This window comes from Asterias rubens, chromosome 9 (assembly GCF_902459465.1).
Source record: "Asterias rubens chromosome 9, eAstRub1.3, whole genome shotgun sequence".
Classification (NCBI taxonomy): Eukaryota; Metazoa; Echinodermata; class Asteroidea; order Forcipulatida; family Asteriidae; genus Asterias; species Asterias rubens.
The window spans coordinates 3,550,636-3,576,249 of NC_047070.1; the positions used below are offsets into that span (position 1 = coordinate 3,550,636).

Genomic DNA, 25,614 nt, shown 5'->3' on the forward strand with positions numbered 1-25,614 from the left:
CCACAGATTTACATTCAACTTACACAGCTTGAAGATTATGATAGTAGAAAGCTTCCCTTGAAATTGTACTTACCGAGGTGCTGTAGTTTTTGAGAAATGAGTAGAAGTAATAATTTTCGTCTCAGTTTTAGCATGTAAAAAAGTATTAACCAGTTAGGCCTATGCTATGGTTTTGGTATAATATAACTGGTTAAGGGGACCAACATTATTTTGTGACTTATTTTACTCATTTCTCAAAAACTACTCAACCTTAGCTAGTAATATTTGAAAGGAAGCTTTCCACTATCATTATCTTCAAACCCTGTAAGTTGAGTGTAAATCTGTGGACATTTTGAAAAAGTACCTGAAGGGTCTGGGTACTTTTTGTAGGACACAAAACACAACTTCCACAGATTTACATTAAACTTACATAGTTTGAAGATAATGCTGGTAGAAAGTTTCCTTTAAAAATGTTACTTACTGATTTGCTGTTGTTTTTGAGAAATGAGTAAAACAAAACACAAAAATTATTTTAGCAAATAAAACCTATTTTCCGAAAATAGGTTTTATTTGCTAAAAATAATGTTTGTGTTTTGTTCGTGCCATTGTTTTAATCATTTCTCAAAAACTACAGCACCTCAGCAAGTATATATATCTTCAAACGGTTTAAGTTTCATGTAAATCTGTGGATATTGTGTTTTGTAAAAAAAGTACCCCAAAGTTGTTGGAAAAACAATTTTACCTAATGGTCGCCAATTTGTATTTTTACTGAGAGTTTATATTAAGACTGGTTTTCCCGAAATTTAAGGTTTTATGTATTTTCTAAATAGCATAGTCAATTTGAAGTTAAAAAAAATTCCGGTGGTGGTTTTTTTTTCGACAATTTGTACGAAAAAAAAGTATTAAAAAAACATCTTTAAAAATATATTATACAGCGAGGAGGAAACAACCTTTGGGAAAAGTGGTCCTTTATAATAGTTAAAGTTTCGACCACAAAGGAGTAAGCCACTGGACACTTGGTAATTACTCAAAATAATTGTTAGCATAAAAACTTTAAAATTAAGAGGATACAATGACTTAGATAATGCACAGGCATGTTCCGAAAAAGCAGGGCTTGTCGAGGTCCAGCCTTACAGACACTGGACACTATTGGTAATTGTCAAAGACCAGCCGTCAATTTCACAAAGCTCTTCCTAACTTTAAAGGCAGTGGACACTATTGGTAATTACTCAAAATAATTATTAGCATAAAACCTTTCTTGGTAATGAGCAATGGAGAGATGATGCTAGTATAAAACCTTGTGAGAAACGGCTCCCTCTGAAGTATGGTAGTTTTTGAAAAAGAAGTTATTTGTCGCTAAAATATTTAAATTGATTTCGAGTCCTCAACTGAGGTCTCGAATTCAGCATCTGAAAGCACACAACTTCTACATTCTAGTGACAAGGGTGTTTTTTCTTCCATTATTATCTCGCAACTTCGAAGACCAATTGAGCCCAAATTCTCACCATGCTTTTTATTGTATGCGTACGTTGAGATACACCAAGCGAGAAGACTGGTCTTTGACAATTACCAAAGATGCCCCATATTCTTAAAAAAATCCACAAAGAACAAAGTAGTTTTCGTGCCCAATTTCATCAAGCTGTTGAGCAGAAATTACTGTGTGACATATTTCTTTGCTAATAAGCAAAAATTTGATTGGTGCACCAGCCACAACAAGACTTGATGAATTGGCTGATAAACTGTTTCTGCTAAGCGGTCCTATTCTGTGCAAAGGAAGTTTTTGTGTTTACAGGCTTTTTGAAATTGGGCACTGGAACCGAGTCAGACCCCTTGGTCACCACGAACACATAATCTGGGTCAATTTTCACATGGCATTTTTTGAAAGATTAAACTAAGAGGGTGGTGGTTTAAACAATAACCGGGGAGCGAAAACCTGGGAGGAGACAAGGGGTCGATTTATTTGCTAGTTATTGTTGTACTTGCCATCTCACTGCCTGCTCTTCTGTCGTGCTTCTATTTGTGTTCAATTTAAAATTTTGTAAATAATAAGAAGCAGAGTATAGTATAAGTATTTCCTGCCTGTCAAGTCAACTGTTTTCTTTTATTCTAGTTATTTGGTTTTGTACCGAATTATATATTTTTGTATTTCTTAATGTCTTTCAGTAATTAACAAAAAAAGTCTTATGCTGTGTATTTCGGTTTTGGTGTTTTGTACTGATATAAATATTTTTGAATTCCTTAATGTCTTTCGGTAATTAACAAACAAAGTATAATGCTGTGTATTTCAAACGCAATGGCTGCGAAGTTTGAATTTATAATAACAACAATGGGTACAAGTAGGGGTGGGAAAGACACAATAATGGGATTATGGGAAAAGCGGTGTTGATAAGGAAATTTTGATTTTAAACATACAAAAACGACAAAGTCTATCCATTAATTCAAAATATTAACCGGTTATTGCAATGTTCTGGTTTGATAATGACAGTCATTAATATTAAACTATTTCTGTACTAAATTTGTTTTTGTGTACAGATCTTTGTTATTGCTTTCCTTTTAAAGGCAGTGGACACTATTGGTAATTACTCAAAATAAATTGTTAGCATAAAAACTTACTTGGTAACAAGCAATGGAGAGCTGTTGATAGTTTAAAAAATTGTGGGAAACGAATCCCTCTGAAGTAACGTATTTTTCGAGAAAGAAGTTATTTTCCACGAATTTGATTTCAAGACCTCGGAATTAGATGTTGAGGTCCCCAAATCAAGCATCTGAAAGTACACAACTTCGTGTGACAAGGGTGTTTTTTCTTTCATTATTATCTCGCAACCTCGACGACCGATTGAGCTCAAATTTCCACAGGTTTGTTATTTTATGCATATGATGAGATACACAAAGTAAAAAGACTGGTCTTTGACAATTACCAATAGTGTCAAGTGTCTTTAAAACCACTTCCCATGAGATTGACCCAGTTCTAAAGGAAGTTTTTGTTGGCAGTGAAAAATGCCTTCCTCTCCACCAAGGTTGTCCAAACTCACGTCGGTGACATTGCAAAAGAAATGTCATTTAGCCTCGAAGTGTGACGTCAGGCCTGATACTATAAGGAGAGGCAACGAAGGCGATTGCCTCCATGCCCCCTGGTTATTGCCTTGGTGCCCTTGAAAAGCTCCGGTGGAAATTCCTCATAGGGTGCCCTTTACTAACTTAAGGAGAAAATGCCTTGGTGCCCTTGCCCTTTCAAAGACGAAACATACGGGCCTGGAATGTTCAAGAGCGGCATCTGAATTATATAACTCTATGGTCCACCCCACGCAATACTCCAAAGCGACTAATTTTCTAATAAAAAGTTAAACCTCTTCGTGTGTTACCGAGTTCTTTCGAATGATTTGGGTTGGAAAAAAATTGACGATAGTAGAATTTGAACCAAAGACCTCGGGTTTATTAAACAAGGCGGTGCTTTTATGCCACTAACAGTAAACTGAGGTATCTAGCCCTTATTTTGTGGGTCTCCCTATTTTGTCAGTAATATTGTGTTCAAAATAAACATTTATCTAGCCTATGTCACTCCATACTGTAGACTTGATTCAAGTCTTAGATCGCGGTTATTCTTCTGCATCTCAGCCACGAAAACGCCCCCACATTATTAGCTATCACGCGCCCTAAAGCTAAATGACGAAGAAAGATCACAAGAGGGCGCTGTTTGTAGCGGCTATCAGGACGACTAAAAAGCCACGATCAAAGGCTTGGAACCAAGTCTATCCATACTGCAGAAGGAAGGCCTCTTCATCACCATTCCACCTTTGATCTTTCTTGTGCTTGTCGCATCCATGTGACGCTTCCAAATTATCTGATGTAGTCCATCCAATGCCTACTTGGTCTGCCTCGTCGTCTCGTGTTTGTTCTTGGGGTCCATTCTTTTTAAAATAAATCTAGTTTGGAGGTTGTGAGCAAAGAATTGACTAGAGTGGGATTCTAACCAACGACCTCTAGAAACGTGCATATAAATAGCATACACAACAATTACCATACAATGTACTTTTCTTTGTTTACACAACGAGTGACCTGTTGTGGTACACATCCTTCCTTGTTGGCCATGGCAGGAAATCACCAAAAAAGAAAGGATATATGATGATCTTTCGAGAGATCTCATTTCATACCAGAGCTGCTTGGTGATTCGTACAGTCCTGAGAAAGGGGATACATGTAGTTAGAATGTTGCGAGTTGTTCTTCTGTGTTTGGTGGTAGCTTTTACTACCGGTAGCTTCTATCCAGCCGATCGGCGTGAGGTAATGAGATCATGCGACTTGAAAATGTCCTTATTGATATCATGTGTTTCTTACAAATAATGTGTTCTTCAAATAGTATGTACATGTGTTTGCATTTGGATTTTGTCTTAACAGTGTCTTAACAGCGGCTCCACTCCTGCTCTCTCACCCTGGCTGGATGCTTCCGGAGCTGGATCCATATCTGTATCCCATGGGATCGTTGGAGTTGGCGATAGGGCAATCTTTATGACTTCCTCGTCCTGCTGTCCAGGGGCATTCTCTTCCGTGCCGATCCCCTCCGACTCGCTACCACCACCTTTTTGGCCGGAAGCAATGGCTCCGATGCTGCAGGCGTTACCACTGCAGGTGAACCAACTGCAGCCGTACTCTCTTCCTCGCTAGGCGCTTTGGACAGGGTGCACGGAATGTGCGGCCGCTTCTCTTTCCTAGCTTCTCCCTCATCACCTGTGCGTTTCCGCTTCCTCTCTGGGGATGAGGTACTGGTCGCCTTCACAACTTTCTTGTCAAGGCTCTTAGCGGTCTGCTCACGCCCATTCTCACCCTCATGGCTGCACCTACTACCAGTCGCCTTCACAACTTTCTTGTCACGGCCTTTAAAACTCTCTCTACGCCTATTGTCGCCTCCGCGGCTACTACTGTGCGTCTCTGTAGGCCTCCTCTCGCTTCTATCCGAGCTGGTACTTTCTCTCTCCCGGGGCTCAAGGGTTTTCACCGATAGCAAACGTCGTTGGGGGTCGCCTTCCACCTCCGGTAGATGCCGTTTGTGGTCTGGCCGTTTGCTGTGGTTCTAGGTGCAATGGTTTGTGTAATTTTCTCCATCCACGCCTTCACCTCACGCTGGCTCTCCAAAAATGACTCTTTCAATTGACGTTGCTCCTCCATCACCTCTGCTAAGGGGTATGATCCGTCAATCTCCACCGTCCTCGCAAATTTGGGACGTCGGCCGCCTCTGTGTTCCTCTATTTTATTGCACCCCTCTGTGTTAAGCGCCGCTCTCACTACCTCGTCGAGTGATGTAGGTCTTGCACGGAAAATTCCTTCCCGAATAGCCTGCTCCTCGACTGCATCAGAGAATTGAGAAGAGACCACGGGCTAGGCGATCCCTTCCTTCCTCGGTTAATTCTGGATAGGCGAGCGCAGTCAGCTTCCGTACGAATTGTCCAAGTCCCTGTAATGTTTCCCTTTGCCCCTGTCGCATATGACGCAACTCCATTAGGTGGTTCTCGGCGAGTTGCCCGGGCCCAAACCTTTTTTCCAAAAAGCTCACCAACTCTTGGTAGGTGACGTGATTTCCACCTCTTGTCAGATTTCCTAACATCTTTACTGCAGTCCCTTGCAAACTTGCTGCAAGAAAAACGTTGGCTCTATTGTCTGTCAGTTGTTTGCCAATCTGCAGGCCTCAAAGTGTTGCTTGTAGTCTCGCCATGGGGTTTTCCCACTGAACCTGTCGGGCACAATACTCGGCCGTCTTGTCACTTCCAACTCTCTGTTTTTCTTTGCTGGCTCAGTCACCTTTTTAACTGTTGCCCTCGCCTGTAGATACGGGTCGCCTCCAGCTGCCGCTATTCTTCCAGCAGAATGTACTGAATCTCTTGGGTGCGTGCTTCTTTTTCGGCATGCTTCTCTCCTTTGTTGCTCCAAGGCCGGCAACTCATCTTCCGCGAGGCAATCCATGAACTTCCTTTCCGACGAAGACATCGTCCATCCCGCCGAAGGATAGGAGTCGGCGGAGGCGCTGGTGTGGAACGCAACCTGGTGCGTGGCCGTGGTGTAGGCGCTAAATACAAACTAGACGCAGGCGTAGACGTTCCCATAGTAGTACTAGCCTCTACTGTGTTACTACACTGGTTAACCATTGACGCATTACTTGACTGGAAACCCGAATCTCTTCTTAACGTCTGCTGCATTTGCAACTTCAGCTCACGCATTTCTGCCTTGATCTTTTCTATTTCATCTCTACCCCCGCTTGAATCATCGGCGCTATTCTGCAGGACTTCCGACAATTCATCTTCGTCAAAGTCAATTGAACTCATAGCTGTGTCCCCTATAGGTGATTGTGCTCCGTGATTGGCGCCTTCTAGGCGTAGGCGTTACTTATGGAATTTCCTGTGGTGTTACACTACGGCGCCTATCCCACTTCTGACAACATTTGTGGCGGTTTTGGCTCTTGCCCTGAACCCGATCAGTCCCAGTCAACATCAGCGGCGGGTCTGGAGTCGTCGGTCCGTTTCGGCGGCAATCTACCACCAGGCCCGCAGTGCAACACCGTAAATATTCCCCACCAGTAATTATAAACACACTCACTCCCAGATGGCGGGAAGATCACAGTAATGACGGGGACAGACACAGTTCAATTCAGAGTGACTTTTACTGGTTTAATTATTGCTCAATTATTATCCAATTTAAACTCGCCTACGTGACAAAATCTACTCCCGAAGTTATTAGGCTGATCGGTAATTATGCTAACTTTCTCTTTAATTAAATGATTCAGAAGATGATTATAATGCAGATTGGAGGTAACTGATTGTGAACGCTTGATTTAACTATTGACTCACCACTCTAAAGCGCGAGGCTTCTCCCTTGAGTTTCGGCACAACTCTCTCTTCAATTACATATAGGTCCGGCTCTTACGAACGCAGCACGGGGAAGGACGACCCACGCCCGCTCCGTCCTTATATACTCAACACGCGCTAGGCTGGTACCCTCCAACAAACCGTAACCTAACCCGTTACGTGAAAGCTAGGTACTAGCCAGGGTACGTTGCCTAGCGACCTAAACCTACGGCCAATCACCATCAACATACGCTGCATTGCGTTACATTACCAATAAGTGTCCATTGCTTTTATAAAGGGTCTTTTTCTTTGCATTGATTCATTTCAGGCTCTTCCCGGGTTCCGTGTATTATTCAACAAGAAAAGTAAGTACCTCTGCACGTATGTAATTGCTTTTATGGTTCATGAAGAACTGAAATCTTCTTTGAATGCATGAATGGGTTGGTTAGATTGTGAATATTCTACCTTTGCATTGGTTTAGAGCGAGACACATGACTCTAAAATCTTTGGTTTTATAATTGGCGCTCTATAATCTTTGGTTTTACTAGACGGCTGCCGTATGACAGTGCATCGTTTGCCGTGTGATAGTGCGTAGTTTGCCGTGTGATAGTGCGGTAACCATACGTCTTTCACAAATGTTATACTATCAACCTCTCCCCATTACTCGTAATCAAGAAAGGTTTTATGATGATAATTATTTTGAGTAATTACCAATAGTGTCCACTGCCTTAACGTCTCCTACGAAAACAAAACCTTCAAATGTACTTTTGTTTTCTTTCCAGTCAAATCGGGACAACTATCAATAATTGGAAAGCCGACTGCACAAAGTACGACACATAATGAAAACTATACTTCAGATAAAGCTGTAGATGGAAGTCAAGGCACATACCTCTACCCCAACAATGTCTGCTCACATACAGGTCAGTTTTAAAACAAGAACTTTAAAAAGCATGGCAGGATTTTTTTCAGAACTACTTTTTTTCAGAACTACTGATTTTTTTAAATCTACTCCTCGGTAGTAGAAAACTTAACAAGACACTTCTTTAAAGAACAAACTCAACCTCAAGTAGATAACACACTTGGTGTTACCACAAACCAAATCATAAGAACCTTAATCATTCTGTCGAATAGATTCTGGAACCAATTTTCAAAGTCCATGTACAGTTTTTGTTGTTTTCATTTCTTTTCTAGGTGAAGAGGATCATCCTTGGTGGAGAGTGGATCTTGCGGAAGAGCATTGTATCAGCAAAGTGACCATTCTTAACCGTGGAGATTGTTGCAGTAAGTGTTTTAAAGCTCCTACCTACATTTTCTGTGTTCTTGGTGACCTGTTTTTATGACCATTATTGGCAAATCAATCATCATCTCTGGTTTTTCATTACGTAAATATTGCAACGTCGACTCGAGCGGTCTTAAAGTCTTCGCTGCAGCTAAACAATAATAATAACCGACACAATAAAGAAAATAACTGGTGTGAAGCAATATGTCTCCGTTACTGATAATGGTTTATTCTGTTTCCTTATTCTCTCTTGTCGATTAACTTCTTTTAATGATTCTCTTTAATTCCTTCTCTTTATTTAACAATAATCAAGCCCTGGGTTCGCAATTTCTGACCTGTTCTCTGAATCTGTTCTTTCCTCCAAGCCCGCCAAATCACAACTGAAAACGCAGCCTAGAAATACCCACTGCTGCGGCCTGTGGTCAGCACATGTTGTCCATGTTATCCCCACGCGGGGATCACGCGTCGTGCACACACAGTGTATGTGCCCGGCACCGCGGCGATGGCTCTGGAACTAGGTCAGCAATTGCGCCCCCATGCGACTGTTTCGCCACAATATTTGACATCAAACTTGAGTTTTTTTCTGTATGGAACAGGTGACCGTTTGACGAATGCAGTTGTCCGTGCCGGTTTGAATGATGACGTCATCACCAATCACCAATGTGGTTCAGCAGTAACAGCTGATCAAGCTCAACCATTGGGTGGGACCATCGAGTTCACCTGTGAGTCACCGTTGAGGGCGCGGTACATCAGTGTTGATATCCCCACTGGAGGTTACCTGCAACTTTGTGAAGTGACGGTCTTTGAACTTCCGCTGGAGAGTTGCCTTCCACCGGCAAGTAGGTCACAAAATAGAAGCTTAATGATTGACAGATGTTTTGGTTAAGTCTCCTACGAAAAAAAAAACACCCTTAAAATGTACCTTTGTTTTCTTTCCAGTCCAATCAGGACAACTATCAATCATTGGAAAGCCGACTGCACAAAGTACAACATTCATTGAAAACTATACTTCAGATAAAGCTGTAGATGGAAGTCCAGGCACATACCTCTACCCCAACAATGTCTGCTCACATACAGGTCAGTTTTAAAACAAGAACTTTAAAAAGCAATGCAGGATTTTTTTTCAGAACCGAGAAGACTCCCGAACAATCCGATAAATCTACTCCTCGGTAGTAGAAAACTTAGCAAGACACTTCTCTAAAGAACAAACTCAACCTCAAGTAAATAACACACTTGGTGTTACCGCAAACCAAATCATAAGAACTTTAATCGTTCTGTCGAATAGATTCTGGAACCAATTTTCAAAGTCCATGTACAGTTTTTGTTGTTTTCATTTCTTTTCTAGGTGAAGAGGATCATCCTTGGTGGAGAGTGGATCTTGCGGAAGAGCATTGTATCAGCAAAGTGACCATTCTTAACCGTGGAGATTGTTGCAGTAAGTGTTTTAAAGCTCCTACCTACATTTTCTGTGTTCTTGGTGACCTGTTTTTATGACCATTATTGGCAAATCAATCATCATCTCTGGTTTTTCATTACGTAAATATTGCAACGTCGACTCGAGCGGTCTTAAAGTCTTCGCTGCAGCTAAACAATAATAATAACCGACACAATAAAGAAAATAACTGGTGTGAAGCAATATGTCTCCGTTACTGATAATGGTTTATTCTGTTTCCTTATTCTCTCTTGTCGATTAACTTCTTTTAATGATTCTCTTTAATTCCTTCTCTTTATTTAACAATAATCAAGCCCTGGGTTCGCAATTACTGACCTGTTCTCTGAATCTGTTCTTTCCTCCAAGCCCGCCAAATCACAACTGAAAACGCAGCCTAGAAATACCCACTGCTGCGGCCTGTGGTCAGCACATGTTGTCCATGTTATCCCCACGCGGGGATCACGCGTCGTGCACACACAGTGTATGTGCCCGGCACCGCGGCGATGGCTCTGGAACTAGGTCAGCAATTGCGCCCCCATGCGACTGTTTCGCCACAATATTTGACATCAAACTTGAGTTTTTTTCTGTATGGAACAGGTGACCGTTTGACGAATGCAGTTGTCCGTGCCGGTTTGAATGATGACGTCATCACCAATCACCAATGTGGTTCAGCAGTAACAGCTGATCAAGCTCAACCATTGGGTGGGACCATCGAGTTCACCTGTGAGTCACCGTTGAGGGCGCGGTACATCAGTGTTGATATCCCCACTGGAGGTTACCTGCAACTTTGTGAAGTGACGGTCTTTGAACTTCCGCTGGAGAGTTGCCTTCCACCGGCAAGTAGGTCACAAAATAGAAGCTTAATGATTGACAGATGTTTTGGTTAAGTCTCCTACGAAAAAAAAAACACCCTTAAAATGTACCTTTGTTTTCTTTCCAGTGCAATCAGGACAACTATCAATCATTGGAAAGCCGACTGCACAAAGTACAACATTCATTGAAAACTATACTTCAGATAAAGCTGTAGATGGAAGTCCAGGCACATACCTCTACCCCAACAATGTCTGCTCACATACAGGTCAGTTTTAAAACAAGAACTTTAAAAAGCAATGCAGGATTTTTTTTCAGAACCGAGAAGACTCCCGAACAATCCGATAAATCTACTCCTCGGTAGTAGAAAACTTAGCAAGACACTTCTCTAAAGAACAAACTCAACCTCAAGTAAATAACACACTTGGTGTTACCGCAAACCAAATCATAAGAACTTTAATCGTTCTGTCGAATAGATTCTGGAACCAATTTTCAAAGTCCACGTACAGTTTTTGTTGTTTTCATTTCTTTTCTAGGTGAAGAGGCTCATCCTTGGTGGAGAGTGGATCTTGAGGAAGAGCATTGTATCAGCAAAGTGACCATTCTTAACCGTGGAGATTGTTGCAGTAAGTGTTTTAAAGCTCCTACATACATTTTCTGTGTTCTTGGTGACCTGTTTTTATGACCATTATTGGCAAATCAATCATCATCTCTGGTTTTTCATTACGTAAATATTTGACTTCAAACTTCAGTTTTTTCTGTATGGAACAGGTGACCGTTTGACGAATGCAGTTGTCCGTGCCGGCATGAATGATGACGTCATCACCAATCACCAATGTGGTTCAGCAGTAACAGCTGATCAAGCTCAACCATTGGGTGGGACCATCGAGTTCGCCTGTGAGTCACCGTTGAGGGCGCGGTACACCAGTGTTGATATCCCCACTGGAGGTTACCTGCAACTTTGTGAAGTGACGGTCTTTGAACTTCCGCTGGAGAGTTGCCTTCCACCGGCAAGTAGGTCACAAAAAATAGAAGCTTAATGATTGACAGATGTTTTGGTTAAGTCTCCTACGAAAAAAAAGCACCCTTAAAATGTACCTTTGTTTTCTTTCCAGTCCAATCAGGACAACTATCAATCATTGGAAAGCCGACTGCACAAAGTACAACATTCATTGAAAACTATACTTCAGATAAAGCTGTAGATGGAAGTCCAGGCACATACCTCTACCCCAACAATGTCTGCTCACATACAGGTCAGTTTTAAAACAAGAACTTTAAAAAGCAATGCAGGATTTTTTTTCAGAACCGAGAAGACTCCCGAACAATCCGATGAATCTACTCCTCGGTAGTAGAAAACTTAGCAAGACACTTCTCTAAAGAACAAACTCAACCTCAAGTAAATAACACACTTGGTGTTACCGCAAACCAAATCATAAGAACTTTAATCGTTCTGTCGAATAGATTCTGGAACCAATTTTCAAAGTCCACGTACAGTTTTTGTTGTTTTCATTTCTTTTCTAGGTGAAGAGGATCATCCTTGGTGGAGAGTGGATCTTGAGGAAGAGCATTGTATCAGCAAAGTGACCATTCTTAACCGTGGAGATTGTTGCAGTAAGTGTTTTAAAGCTCCTACCTACATTTTCTGTGTTCTTGGTGACCTGTTTTTATGACCATTATTGGCAAATCAATCATCATCTCTGGTTTTTCATTACGTAAATATTTGACTTCAAACTTCAGTTTTTTCTGTATGGAACAGGTGACCGTTTGACGAATGCAGTTGTCCGTGCCGGCATGAATGATGACGTCATCACCAATCACCAATGTGGTTCAGCAGTAACAGCTGATCAAGCTCTACCATTGGGTGGGACCATTGAGTTCGCCTGTGAGTCACCGTTGAGGGCGCGGTACACCAGTGTTGATATCCCCACTGGAGGTTACCTGCAACTTTGTGAAGTGACGGTCTTTGAACTTCCGCTGGAGAGTTGCCTTCCACCGGCAAGTAGGTCACAAAAAATAGAAGCTTAATGATTGACAGATGTTTTGGTTAAAGACAGTGGACACAATTGGTAATTGTCAAAGACCAGTCTTCTCACTTGGTGTATCTCAACATAGGCATAAAATAACAAACCTGTGAAAACTTGAGCTCAATCGGTCGTCGAGTTTGCGAGATAATAATGAAAACAAAAACACCCTTGTCACACGAAGTTGTGTGCTTTCTGATGCTTGATTTCGAGACCTCAAATTCTCCCCTTGAGGTCTCGAAATCAAATTCGTGAAAAATGACTTCTTTCACCAAAAACTACGTCACTTCAGAGGGAGCTGTTTCTCACAACGTTTTATACTATCAACCTCTCCCCATTACTCGTAATCAAGAAAGGTTTTATGATGATAATTATTTTGAGTAATTACCAATAGTGTCCACTGCCTTTAAGTCTCCTACGAAAACAAAACCTTAAAATGTACTTTTGTTTTCTTTCCAGTCAAATCGGGACAACTATCAATCATTGGAAAGCCGACTGCACAAAGTACAACATTCATTGAAAACTATACTTCAGATAAAGCTGTAGATGGAAGTCCAGGCACATTCCTTTACCCCAACAATGTCTGCTCACATACAGGTCAGTTTTAAAACAAGAACTTTAAAAAGCAAGGCATGATTTTTTTTCAGAACCGAGAAGACTCCCGAACAATCCGATAAATCTACTCCTCGGTAGTAGAAAACTTAGCAAGACACTTCTCTAAAGAACAAACTCAACCTCAAGTAAATAACACACTTGGTGTTACCGCAAACCAAATCATAAGAACTTTAATCATTCTGTCGAATAGATTCTGGAACCAATTTTCAAAGTCCACGTACAGTTTTTGTTGTTTTCATTTCTTTTCTAGGTGAAGAGGCTCATCCTTGGTGGAGAGTGGATCTTGAGGAAGAGCATTGTATCAGCAAAGTGACCATTCTTAACCGTGGAGATTGTTGCAGTAAGTGTTTTAAAGCTCCTACCTACATTTTCTGTGTTCTTGGTGACCTGTTTTTATGACCATTATTGGCAAATCAATCATCATCTCTGGTTTTTCATTACGTAAATATTTGACTTCAAACTTCAGTTTTTTCTGTATGGAACAGGTGACCGTTTGACGAATGCAGTTGTCCGTGCCGGTTTGAATGATGATGTCATCACCAATCACCAATGTGGTTCAGCAGTAACAGCTGATCAAGCTCAACCATTGGGTGGGACCATCGAGTTCACCTGTGAGTCACCGTTGAGGGCGCGGTACATCAGTGTTGATATTCCCACTGGAGGTTATCTGCAACTTTGTGAAGTGACGGTCTTTGAACTTCCGCTGGAGAGTTGCCTTCCACCGCCAAGTAGGTCACAAAAAATAGAAGCTTAATGATTGACAGATGTTTTGGTTAAGTCTCCTACGAAAAAAAAACACCCTTAAAATTTAGCTTTGTTTTCTTTCCAGTCCAATCAGGAAATATGCTTTAGGATGCTTGCTACATGAACCAGAAACACCAGGCCCAATTTCTCTGCTCACGAGTTAGCGGCGATTGTTGACTTCTGCGCGTGCGTACCCCACGTAGGCATTCTACGCTTACATACAAGGATAGCGCAGAAATTCGGCGCTTGCACGTAAGCGGGGAATCGTGATCGTAAGGGCAGAATTCGGCGGTAAGCAGAGCCATGTAATTAGGCCCAGGATATCCCTTGCTCCTCCACAAGAAGCATTCGGGACATGGCAGATCATGTCCACTGCAATTGGTAGAGCACGTTAAAGAACACAGATCACTTTTATTTGGTGGAAAATAAGGGTTAACCCGGTATTTCTGTTTCATATATATAATGCTATAGCAAACTATGGGTGGGACCATTGAGTTCACCTGTGGTTCACTGTTGAGGGCACGATTCTTCCTGCAACTTTGTGAAGTCACAGTCGCTGAGCTGCCACTGGAGAAATGCCTTCCACCTGCAAGTAGGTCACTAGCCTTTAATCAAAGGCGCACGCGGCACCCCCAGATGTCAAGCACGACCCAAGATTAGATATCACGCCCGAAAAAAGACAAGCGCGAGCGGTGAAGGAGCCCGCGACGCCGCTCGCTGCGTCATCGGGCGGTGCCGCCGCCACCGCATGCGCATAATTTATTAAAGGCTAGTAGTGACGTGCCTAAATTTAAACTGAACGATTGACAGATGTTTTGACCAAGTTTCCAACACAACCGCCCACAGGACTGTCAAACACCCTTAAAATTTACAATTTTTTTCTTTCCAGTCCAATCAGGACAACTATCAATCGTTGGAAAGCCGACTGCACAAAGTACGACACATAATGAAAACTATACTTCAGATAAAGCTGTAGATGGAAGTCAAGGCACATACCTCTACCCCAACAATGTCTGCTCACATACAGGTCAGTTTTTAAAACAAGAACTTTAAAAAGCAAGGCAGGATTTTTTTTCAGAACCGAGAAGACTCCCGAACAATCCGATAAATCTACTCCTCGGTAGTAGAAAACTTAGCAAGACACTTCTCTAAAGAACAAACTCAACCTCAAGTAGATAACACACTAAGTGTTAACGCAAACCAAATCATAAGAACTTTAATCGTTCTGTCGAATAGATTCTGGAACCAATTTTCAAAGTCCACGTACAGTTTTTGTTGTTTTCATTTCTTTTCTAGGTGAAGAGGCTCATCCTTGGTGGAGAGTGGATCTTGAGGAAGAGCATTGTATCAGCAAAGTGACCATTCTTAACCGTGGAGATTGTTGCAGTAAGTGTTTTAAAGCTCCCACCTACATTTTCTGTGTTCTTTGTGACCTGTTTTTATGACCATTTTTGGCAAATCAATCATCATCTCTGGTTTTTCATTACGTAAATATTTGACTTCAAACTTGAGTTTTTTTCTGTATGGAACAGGTGACCGTTTGACGAATGCAGTTGTCCGTGCCGGTTTGAATGATGACGTCATCACCAATCACCAATGTGGTTCAGCAGTAACAGCTGATCAAGCTCAACCATTGGGTGGGACCATCGAGTTCGCCTGTGAGTCACCGTTGAGGGCGCGGTACATCAGTGTTGATATCCCCACTGGAGGTTACCTGCAACTTTGTGAAGTGACGGTCTTTGAACTTCCGCTGGAGAGTTGCCTTCCACCGGCAAGTAGGTCACAAAATAGAAGCTTAATGATTGAAAGATGTTTTGGTTAAGTCTCCTACGAAAAAAAAGCACCCTTAAAATTTACCTTTGTTTTCATTCCAGTCCAATCAGGAAAAACGCTATAAGATGCTTGCTACATGAACCCGAAACACCAGGGCCCAATTTCTCTGCTCACGAGTTAGCGGCGATTGTTGACTTCTGCGCGTGCGTACCCCACGTAGGCATTCTACGCTTACATACAAGGCTAGCGCAGAAATTCGGCGCTTGCACGTAAGCGGGGAATTGTGATCGTAAGGGCAGAATTCGGCGGTAAGCAGAGCCATGTAATTAGGCCCAGGATATCCCTTGCTCCTCCACAAGAAGCATTCGGGACATGGCAGATCATGTCCACTGCAATTGGTAGTGCACGTTAAAGAACACAGATCACTTTTATTTGGTGGAAAATAAGGGTTAACCCGGTATTTCTGTTTCATATATATAATGCTATAGCAAACTATGGGCGGGACCATTGAGTTCACCTGTGGTTCACTGTTGAGGGCACGATTCTTCCTGCAACTTTGTGAAGTCACAGTCGCTGAGCTGCCACTGGAGAAATGCCTTCCACCTGCAAGTAGGTCACTAGCCTTTAATCAAAGGCGCACGCGGGCACCCCCAGATGTCAAGCACGAACCAAGATTAGATATCACGCACGAAAAAAGACAAGCGCGAGCGGTGAAGGAGCCCGCGACGCCGCTCGCTGCGTCATCGGGCGGTGCCGCCGCCACCGCGTGCGCATAATTTATTAAAGGCTAGTAGGTGACGTGCCTAAATTTAAACTGAATGATTGACAGATGTTTTGACCAAGTTTCCAACACAACCGCCCACAGGACTGTCAAACACCCTTAAAATTTACAATTTTTTTCTTTCCAGTCCAATCAGGACAACTATCAATCGTTGGAAAGCCGACTGCACAAAGTACGACACATAATGAAAACTATACTTCAGATAAAGCTGTAGATGGAAGTCAAGGCACATACCTCTACCCCAACAATGTCTGCTCACATACAGGTCAGTTTTAAAACAAGAACTTTAAAAAGCAATGCAGGAATTTTTTTTCAGAACCGAGAAGACTCCCGAACAATCCGATAAATCTACTCCTCGGTAGTAGAAAACTTAGCAAGACACTTCTCTAAAGAACAAACTCAACCTCAAGTAAATAACACACTTGGTGTTAACGCAAACCAAATCATAAGAACTTTAATCATTCTGTAGAATAGATTCTGGAACCAATTTTCAAAGTCCACGTACATTTGTTGTTGTTTTCATTTCTTTTCTAGGTGAAGAGGCTCATCCTTGGTGGAGAGTGGATCTTGAGGAAGAGCATTGTATCAGCAAAGTGACCATTCTTAACCGTGGAGATTGTTGCAGTAAGTGTTTTAAAGCTCCCACCTACATTTTCTGTGTTCTTTGTGACCTGTTTTTATGACCATTTTTGGCAAATAAATCATCATCTCTGGTTTTTCATTACGTAAATATTTGACTTCAAACTTGAGTTTTTTTCTGTATGGAACAGGTGACCGTTTGACGAATGCAGTTGTCCGTGCCGGTTTGAATGATGACGTCATCACCAATCACCAATGTGGTTCAGCAGTAACAGCTGATCAAGCTCAACCATTGGGTGGGACCATCGAGTTCGCCTGTGAGTCACCGTTGAGGGCCGCAGTACATCAGTGTTGATATCCCCACTGGAGGTTACCTGCAACTTTGTGAAGTGACGGTCTTTGAACTTCCGCTGGAGAGTTGCCTTCCACCGGCAAGTAGGTCACAAAAACAGAAGCTTAACGATTGACAGATGTTTTGGTTAAGTCTCACTACGAAAAAAAAGCACCCTTAAAATGTAACTTTGTTTTTCTTTCCATCCAATCAGGACATAGCTATAGGATGCGTTCTAACGATAACCAGAAACACCAGGGCCCAATTTCTCTGCTCACTTGGTGTATCTCAACATAGGCAAAAATAACAAACCTGTGAAAACTTGAGCTCAATTGGTCGTCGAAGTTGCGAGATAATAATGAAAACAAAAACACCCTTGTCACCTGAAGTTGTGTGGTTTCTGATGCTTGATTTCGAGACCTCAAATTCTAAACTTGAGGTCTCGAAATCAAACTCGTGAAAAATGACTTCTTTCACAAAAACTACGTCACTTCAGAGGGAGCTGTTTCTCACAATGTTTTATACTATCAACCTCTCCCCATTACTCGTAATCAAGAAAGTTTTATGACGATAATTATTTTGAGTAATTACCAATAGTGTCCACTGCCTTTAAGTCTCCTAAAAAAACACACCTTATTTTGTACTTTTGTTTTCTTTCCAGTCAAATCAGGACAACTATCAATCATTGGAAAGCCGACTGCACAAAGTACAACCATTGAAATCTATACTTCAGATAAAGCTGTAGATGGAAGTCAAGGCACATACCTCTACCCCAACAATGTCTGCTCACATACAGGTCAGTTTTAAAACAAGAACTTTAAAAAGCAATGCAGGATTTTTTTTCAGAACCGAGAAGACTCCCGAACAATCCGATAAATCTACTCCTCGGTAGTAAAAAACTTAGCAAGACACTTCTCAAAAGAACAAACTCAACCTCAAGTAAATAACACACTTGGTGTTAACGCAAACCAAATCATAAGAACTTTAATCATTCTGTAGAATAGATTCTGGAACCAATTTCAAAGTCCACGTACATTTTTGTTGTTTTCATTTCTTTTCTAGGTGAAGAGGATCATCCTTGGTGAGAGTGGATCTTGAGGAAGAGCATTGTATCAGCAAAGTGACATTCTTAACCGTGAGATTGTTGCAGTAATGTGTTTAAAGCTCCCTACCTACATTTTCTGTGTTCTTGGTGAACCTGTTTGTATACCATTATTGGCAAGTCAATCATCATCTCTTGTGTTTTCATTGACGTAAATATTTGACTTCAAACTTGATTTTTTTTCTGTATGGAACAGGTGACCGTTTGACTGAATGCAGTTGTCCGTGCCGGTTTGAATGATGACGTCATCACCAATCACCAATGTGGTTCAGCAGTAACAGCTGATCAAGCTCAACCATTGGGTGGGACCATCGAGTTCGCCTGTGAGTCACCGTTGAGGGCGCGTACATCAGTGTTGATATCCCACTGGAGGTATCTGCAACTTTGTGAAGTGACGGTCTTTGAACTTCCGCTGGAGAGTTGCCTTCCACCGGCAAGTAGGTCACAAAATAGAAGCTTAATGATTGAAAGATGTTTTGGTTAAGTCTCCTACGAAAAAAAGCACCCTTGAAACTTAAAATTTACCTTTGTTTTCATTCCAGTCCAATCAGAAAAACGCTATAAGATGCTTGCTACATGAACCCGAAACACCAGGGCCCCAATTTCTCTGCTCACGAGTTCCGGCGATTGTTGACTTCTGCGCGTGCGTACCCCACGTAGCATTCTACGCTTACATACAAGGCTAGCGCAGAAATTCGGCGCTTGCACGTAAGCGGGAATTGTGATCGTAAGGGCAGAATTCGGCGGTAAGCAGAGCCATGTAATTAGGCCCAGGATATCCCTTGCTCCTCCACAAGAAGCATTCGGGACATGGCAGATCATGTCCACTGCAATGGTAGTGCACGTTAAAGAACACAGATCACTTTATTGGTGGAAAAATAGTGTTAACCCGGTATTTCGTTTCATATATATAATGCTATAGCAAACTATGGGCGGGACCATTGAGTTCACCTGTGTTCACTGTTGAGGGCACGATTCCTTCCTGCAACTTGTGAAGTCACAGTCGCTGAGCTGCCACTGGAGAAATGCCTTCCCACCTTCAAGTAGGTCACTAGCCTTTAATCAAAGGCGCACGCGGGCACCCCCAGATGTCAAGCACGACCAAGATTAGTATCACGCACGAAAAAAGACAAGCGCGAGCGGTGAAGGAGCCCGCGACGCCGCTCGCTGCGTCATCGGGCGGTGCCGCCGCCACCGCGTGCGCATAATTTATTAAGGCTAGTAGGTGACGTGCCTAAATTTAAACTGAATGATTGACAGATGTTTTGACCAAGTTTCCAACACAAACCGCCCACAGGACTGTCAAAACCCCTTAAAATTTACAATTTTTTTCTTTCCAGTCCAATCAGGACAACTATCAATCGTTGGAAAGCCGACTGCACAAAGTACGACACATAATGAAAACTATACTTCAGATAAAGCTGTAGATGGAAGTCAAGGCACATACCTCTACCCCAACAATGTCTGCTCACATACAGGTCAGTTTTAAAACAAGAACTTTAAAAAGCAATGCAGGAATTTTTTTTCAGAACCGAGAAGACTCCCGAACAATCCGATAAATCTACTCCTCGGTAGTAGAAAACTTAGCAAGACACTTCTCTAAAGAACAAACTCAACCTCAAGTAAATAACACACTTGGTGTTAACGCAAACCAATCATAAGAACTTTAATCATTCTGTAGAATAGATTCTGGAACCAATTTTCAAAGTCCACGTACATTTGTTGTTGTTTTCATTTCTTTTCTAGGTGAAGAGGCTCATCCTTGGTGGAGAGTGGATCTTGAGGAAGAGCATTGTATCAGCAAAGTGACCATTCTTAACCGTGGAGATTGTTGCAGTAAGTGTTTTAAAGCTCCCACCTACATTTTCTGTGTTCTTTGTGACCTGTTTTTATGACCATTTTTGGCAAATAAATCATCATCTCTGGTTTTTCATTACGTAAATATTTGACTTCAAACTTGAGTTTTTTTCTGTATGGAACAGGTGACCGTTTGACGAATGCAGTTGTCCGTGCCGGTTTGAATGATGACGTCATCACCAATCACCAATGTGGTTCAGCAGTAACAGCTGATCAAGCTCAACCATTGGGTGGGACCATCGAGTTCGCCTGTGAGTCACCGTTGAGGGCGCAGTACATCAGTGTTGATATCCCCACTGGAGGTTACCTGCAACTTTGTGAAGTGACGGTCTTTGAACTTCCGCTGGAGAGTTGCCTTCCACCGGCAAGTAGGTCACAAAAACAGAAGCTTAACGATTGACAGATGTTTTGGTTAAGTCTCCTACGACAAAAAAAAGCACCCTTAAAATGTACCTTTGTTTTCTTTCCAGTCCAATCAGGAAATATGCTATAAGATGCTTGCTACATGAACCAGAAACACCAGGGCCCAATTTCTCTGCTCACGAGTTAGCGGCGATTGTTGACTTCTGCGCGTGCGTACCCCACGTAGGCATTCTACGCTTACATACAAGGCTAGCGCAGAAATTCTGCACTTGCACGTAAGCGGGGAATCGTGATCGTAAGGGCAGAATTCGGCGGTAAGCAGAGCCATGTAATTAGGCCCAGGATATCCCTTGCTCCTCCACAAGAAGCATTCGGGGACATGGCAGATCATGTCCACTGCAATTGGTAGTGCACGTTAAAGAACACAGATCACTTTTATTTGGTGGAAAATAAGGGTTAACCCGGTATTTCTGTTTCATATATATAATGCTATAGCAAACTATGGGTGGGACCATTGAGTTCACCTGTGGTTCACTGTTGAGGGCACGATTCTTCCTGCAACTTTGTGAAGTCACAGTCGCTGAGCTGCCACTGGAGAAATGCCTTCCACCTGCAAGTAGGTCACTAGCCTTTAATCAAAGGCGCACGCGGGCACCCCCAGATGTCAAGCACGACCCAAGATTAGATATCACGCACGAAAAAAGACAAGCGCGAGCGGTGAAGGAGCCCGCGACGCCGCTCGCTGCGTCATCGGGCGGTGCCGCCGCCACCGCGTGCGCATAATTTATTAAAGGCTAGTAGGTGACGTGCCTAAATTTAAACTGAATGATTGACAGATGTTTTGACCAAGTTTCCAACACAACCGCCCACAGGACTGTCAAACACCCTTAAAATTTACAATTTTGTTCTTTCCAGTCCAATCAGGACAACTATCAATCGTTGGAAAGCCGACTGCACAAAGTACGACACATAATGAAAACTATACTTCAGATAAAGCTGTAGATGGAAGTCAAGGCACATACCTCTACCCCAACAATGTCTGCTCACATACAGGTCAGTTTTAAAACAAGAACTTTAAAAAAGCAATGCAGGAATTTGTTTTTCAGAACCGAGAAGACTCCCGAACAATCCGATAATCTACTCCTCGGTAGTAGAAAACTTAGCAAGACACTTCTCAAAAGAACAAACTCAACCTCAAGTAAATAACACACTTGGTGTTAACGCAAACCAAATCATAAGAACTTTAATCATTCTGTAGAATAGATTCTGGAACAATTTTCAAAGTCCACGTACAGTTTTTGTTGTTTTCATTTCTTTTCTAGGTGAAGAGGATCATCCTTGGTGGAGAGTGGATCTTGAGGAAGAGCATTGTATCAGCAAAGTGACCATTCTTAACCGTGGAGATTGTTGCAGTAAGTGTTTTAAAGCTCCTACCTACATTTTCTGTGTTCTTGGTGACCTGTTTGTATGACCATTATTGGCAAGTCAATCATCATCTCTTGTTTTCATTACGTAAATATTTGACTTCAAAACTTGAGTTTTTTCTGTATGGGAACAGGTGACCGTTTTGAACGAATGCAGTTGTCCGTGCCGGCATTGAAATGATGACGTCATCACCAATCACCAAGTGTGGTTCAGCAGTAACAGCTGATCAAGCTCTAACCAGTGGGTGGGACCATCGAGTTCGCCTGTGAGTCACCGTTGAGGGCGCGGTAACATCAGTGTTGATATCCCCACTGGAGGTTACCTGCAACTTTGTGAAGTGACGGTCTTTGAACTTCCGCTTGGAGATTGCCTTCATCCCCGGCAAGTAGGTCACAAAAAATAGAAGCTTAATGATTGACAGAATGTTTTGGTTAAAGACAGTGGACACAATTGGTAATTGTCCAAAGACCAGTCTTACTCACTTGGTGTATCTCAACATAGGCATAAAATACTAAACCTGTGAAACTTGAGCTCAATCGGTCGTGTCGAGTTTGCGAGATAATAATGAAAACAAAAACACCCTTGTCACACGAAGTTGTGTGCTTTCTGATGCTTGATTTCGAGACCTCAAATTCTAAACTTGAGGTCTCGAAATCAAATTCGTGAAAAATGACTTCTTTCACCAAAAACTACGTCACTTCAGAGGGAGCTGTTTCTCACAACGTTTTATACTATCAACCTCTCCCCATTACTCGTAATCAAGAAAGGTTTTATGATGATAATTATTTTGAGTAATTACCAATAGTGTCCACTGCCTTTAAGTCTCCTACGAAAACAAAACCTTAAAATGTACTTTTGTTTTCTTTCCAGTCAAATCGGGACGACTATCAATCATTGGAAAGCCGAGTGCACAAAGTACAACATTCATTGAAAACTATACTTCAGATAAAGCTGTAGATGGAAGTCCAGGCACATTCCTTTACCCCAACAATGTCTGCTCACATACAGGTCAGTTTTAAAACAAGAACTTTAAAAAGCAAGGCATGATTTTTTTTCAGAACCGAGAAGACTCCCGAACAATCCGATAAATCTACTCCTCGGTAGTAGAAAACTAAGCAAGACACTTCTCTAAAGAACAAACTCAACCTCAAGTAGATAACACACTTGGTGTTACCGCAAACCAAGTCGTAAGAACTTTAATCATTCTGTCGAATAGATTCTGGAACCAATTTTCAAAGTCCACGTACAGTTTTTGTTGTTTTCATTTCTTTTCTAGGTGAAGAGGATCATCCTTGGTGGAGAGTGGATCTTGAGGAAGAGCATTGTATCAGCAAAGTGACCATTCTTAACCGTGGAGATTGTTGCAGTAAGTGTTTTAAAGCTCCTACCTACATTTTCTGTGTTCTTGGTGACCTGTTTTTATGACCATTATTGGCAAATCAATCATCATCTCTGGTTTTTGACTTCAAACTTGAGTTTTTTCTGTATGGAACAGGTGACCGTTTGACGAATGCAGTTGTCCGTGCCGGTTTGAATGATGACGTCATCACCAATCACCAATGTGGTTCAGCAGTAACAGCTGATCAAGCTCAACCATTGGGTGGGACCATCGAGTTCGCCTGTGAGTCACCGTTGAGGGCGCGGTACATCAGTGTTGATATCCCCACTGGAGGTTACCTGCAACTTTGTGAAGTGACGGTCTTTGAACTTCCGCTGGAGAGTTGCCTTCCACCGGCAAGTAGGTCACAAAATAGAAGCTTAATGATTGACAGATGTTATGGTTAAAGACAGTGGACACAATTGGTAATTGTCAAAGACCAGTCTACTCACTTGGTGTATCTCAACATAGGCATAAAATAATAAACCTGTGAAAATTTGAGCTCAATCGGTCGTCGAGTTTGCGAGATAATAATGAAAACAAAAACACCCTTGTCACACGAAGTTGTGTGCTTTCTGATGCTTGATTTCGAGACCTCAAATTCTAAACTTGAGGTCTCGAAATCAAACTCGTGAAAAATGACTTCTTTCACAAAAACTACGTCACTTCTGAGGGAGCTGTTTCTCACAATGTTTTATACTATCAACCTCTCCCCATTACTCGTAATCAAGAAAGTTTTATGACGATAATTATTTTGAGTAATTAATAATAGTGTCCACTGCCTTTAAGTCTCCTACAAAAAAAACACCTTATTTTGTACTTTTGTTTTCTTTCCAGTCCAATCAGGACAACTATCAATCGTTGGAAAGCCGACTGCACAAAGTACGACACATAATGAAAACTATACTTCAGATAAAGCTGTAGATGGAAGTCAAGGCACATACCTCTACCCCAACAATGTCTGCTCACATACAGGTCAGTTTTAAAACAAGAACTTTAAAAAGCAATGCAGGATTTTTTTTCAGAACCGAGAAGACTCCCGAACAATCCGATAAATCTACTCCTCGGTAGTAGAAAACTTAGCAAGACACTTCTCTAAAGAACAAACTCAACCTCAAGTAAATAACACACTTGGTGTTAACGCAAACCAAATCATAAGAACTTTAATCATTCTGTAGAATAGATTCTGGAACCAATTTTCAAAGTCCACGTACATTTGTTGTTGTTTTCATTTCTTTTCTAGGTGAAGAGGCTCATCCTTGGTGGAGAGTGGATCTTGAGGAAGAGCATTGTATCAGCAAAGTGACCATTCTTAACCGTGGAGATTGTTGCAGTAAGTGTTTTAAAGCTCCCACCTACATTTTCTGTGTTCTTTGTGACCTGTTTTTATGACCATTTTTGGCAAATAAATCATCATCTCTGGTTTTTTCATTACGTAAATATTGACTTCAAACTTGAGTTTTTTTCTGTATGGAACAGGTGACCGTTTACGAATGCAGTTGTCCGTGCCGGTTTGAATGATGACGTCATCACCAATCACCAATGTGGTTTCAGCAGTAACAGCTGATCAAGCTCAACCATGGGTGGGGACCATCGAGTTCGCCTGTGAGTCACCGTTGAGGCGCAGTACATCAGTGTTGATATCCCCACTGGAGGTTACCTGCAACTTGTGAAGTGACGGTCTTTGAACTTCCGCTGGAGAGTTGCCTTCCACCGGCAAGTAGGTCACAAAAACAGAAGCTTAACGATGACAGATGTTTTGGTTAAGTCTCCTACGCACAAAAAAGCACCCTTAAATGTACCTTTGTTTCTTTCCAGTCCAATCAGGAAATATGCTATAGGATGCTTGCTACATGAACCAGAAACACCAGGGCCCAATTTCTCTGCTCACGAGTTAGCGGCGATTGTTGACTTCTGCGCGTGCGTACCCCACGTAGGCATTCTACGCTTACATACAAGGCTAGCGCAGAAATTCTGCACTTGCACGTAAGCGGGGAATCGTGATCGTAAGGGCAGAATTCGGCGGTAAGCAGAGCCATGTAATTAGGCCCAGGATATCCCTTGCTCCTCCACAAGAAGCATTCGGGACATGGCAGATCATGTCCACTGCAATTGGTAGTGCACGTTAAAGAACACAGATCACTTTTATTTGGTGGAAAATAAGGGTTAACCCGGTATTTCTGTTTCATATATATAATGCTATAGCAAACTATGGGTGGGACCATTGAGTTCACCTGTGGTCACTGTTGAGGGCACGATTCTTCCTGCAACTTTGTGAAGTCACAGTCGCTGAGCTGCCACTGGAGAAATGCC

General features: G+C 42.0%; 1 protein-coding gene across 1 annotated transcript in view; it reads left to right on the plus strand.

Annotated features, from left to right (window-relative positions):
- The first annotated feature begins 4,133 nt into the window (after positions 1–4,133).
- LOC117294678 overlaps positions 4,134–25,614 on the plus strand; it is a 35,455-nt gene continuing 13,974 nt past the window's right edge. Inside the window, exons 1-15 of the mRNA XM_033777186.1 lie at positions 4,134–4,259; positions 7,140–7,176; positions 7,594–7,731; positions 10,869–10,958; positions 11,104–11,346; positions 11,448–11,585; positions 11,854–11,943; positions 12,089–12,331; positions 12,813–12,950; positions 21,821–21,910; positions 23,419–23,661; positions 24,139–24,276; positions 24,545–24,634; positions 24,781–24,802; positions 24,957–25,021. Of these exons, the coding sequence (XP_033633077.1) occupies positions 4,185–4,259; positions 7,140–7,176; positions 7,594–7,731; positions 10,869–10,958; positions 11,104–11,346; positions 11,448–11,585; positions 11,854–11,943; positions 12,089–12,331; positions 12,813–12,950; positions 21,821–21,910; positions 23,419–23,661; positions 24,139–24,276; positions 24,545–24,634; positions 24,781–24,802; positions 24,957–25,021 (1,840 nt within the window). The 5' untranslated portion in view covers positions 4,134–4,184. The remainder of the gene's footprint in view (positions 4,260–7,139; positions 7,177–7,593; positions 7,732–10,868; positions 10,959–11,103; positions 11,347–11,447; positions 11,586–11,853; positions 11,944–12,088; positions 12,332–12,812; positions 12,951–21,820; positions 21,911–23,418; positions 23,662–24,138; positions 24,277–24,544; positions 24,635–24,780; positions 24,803–24,956; positions 25,022–25,614) is intronic.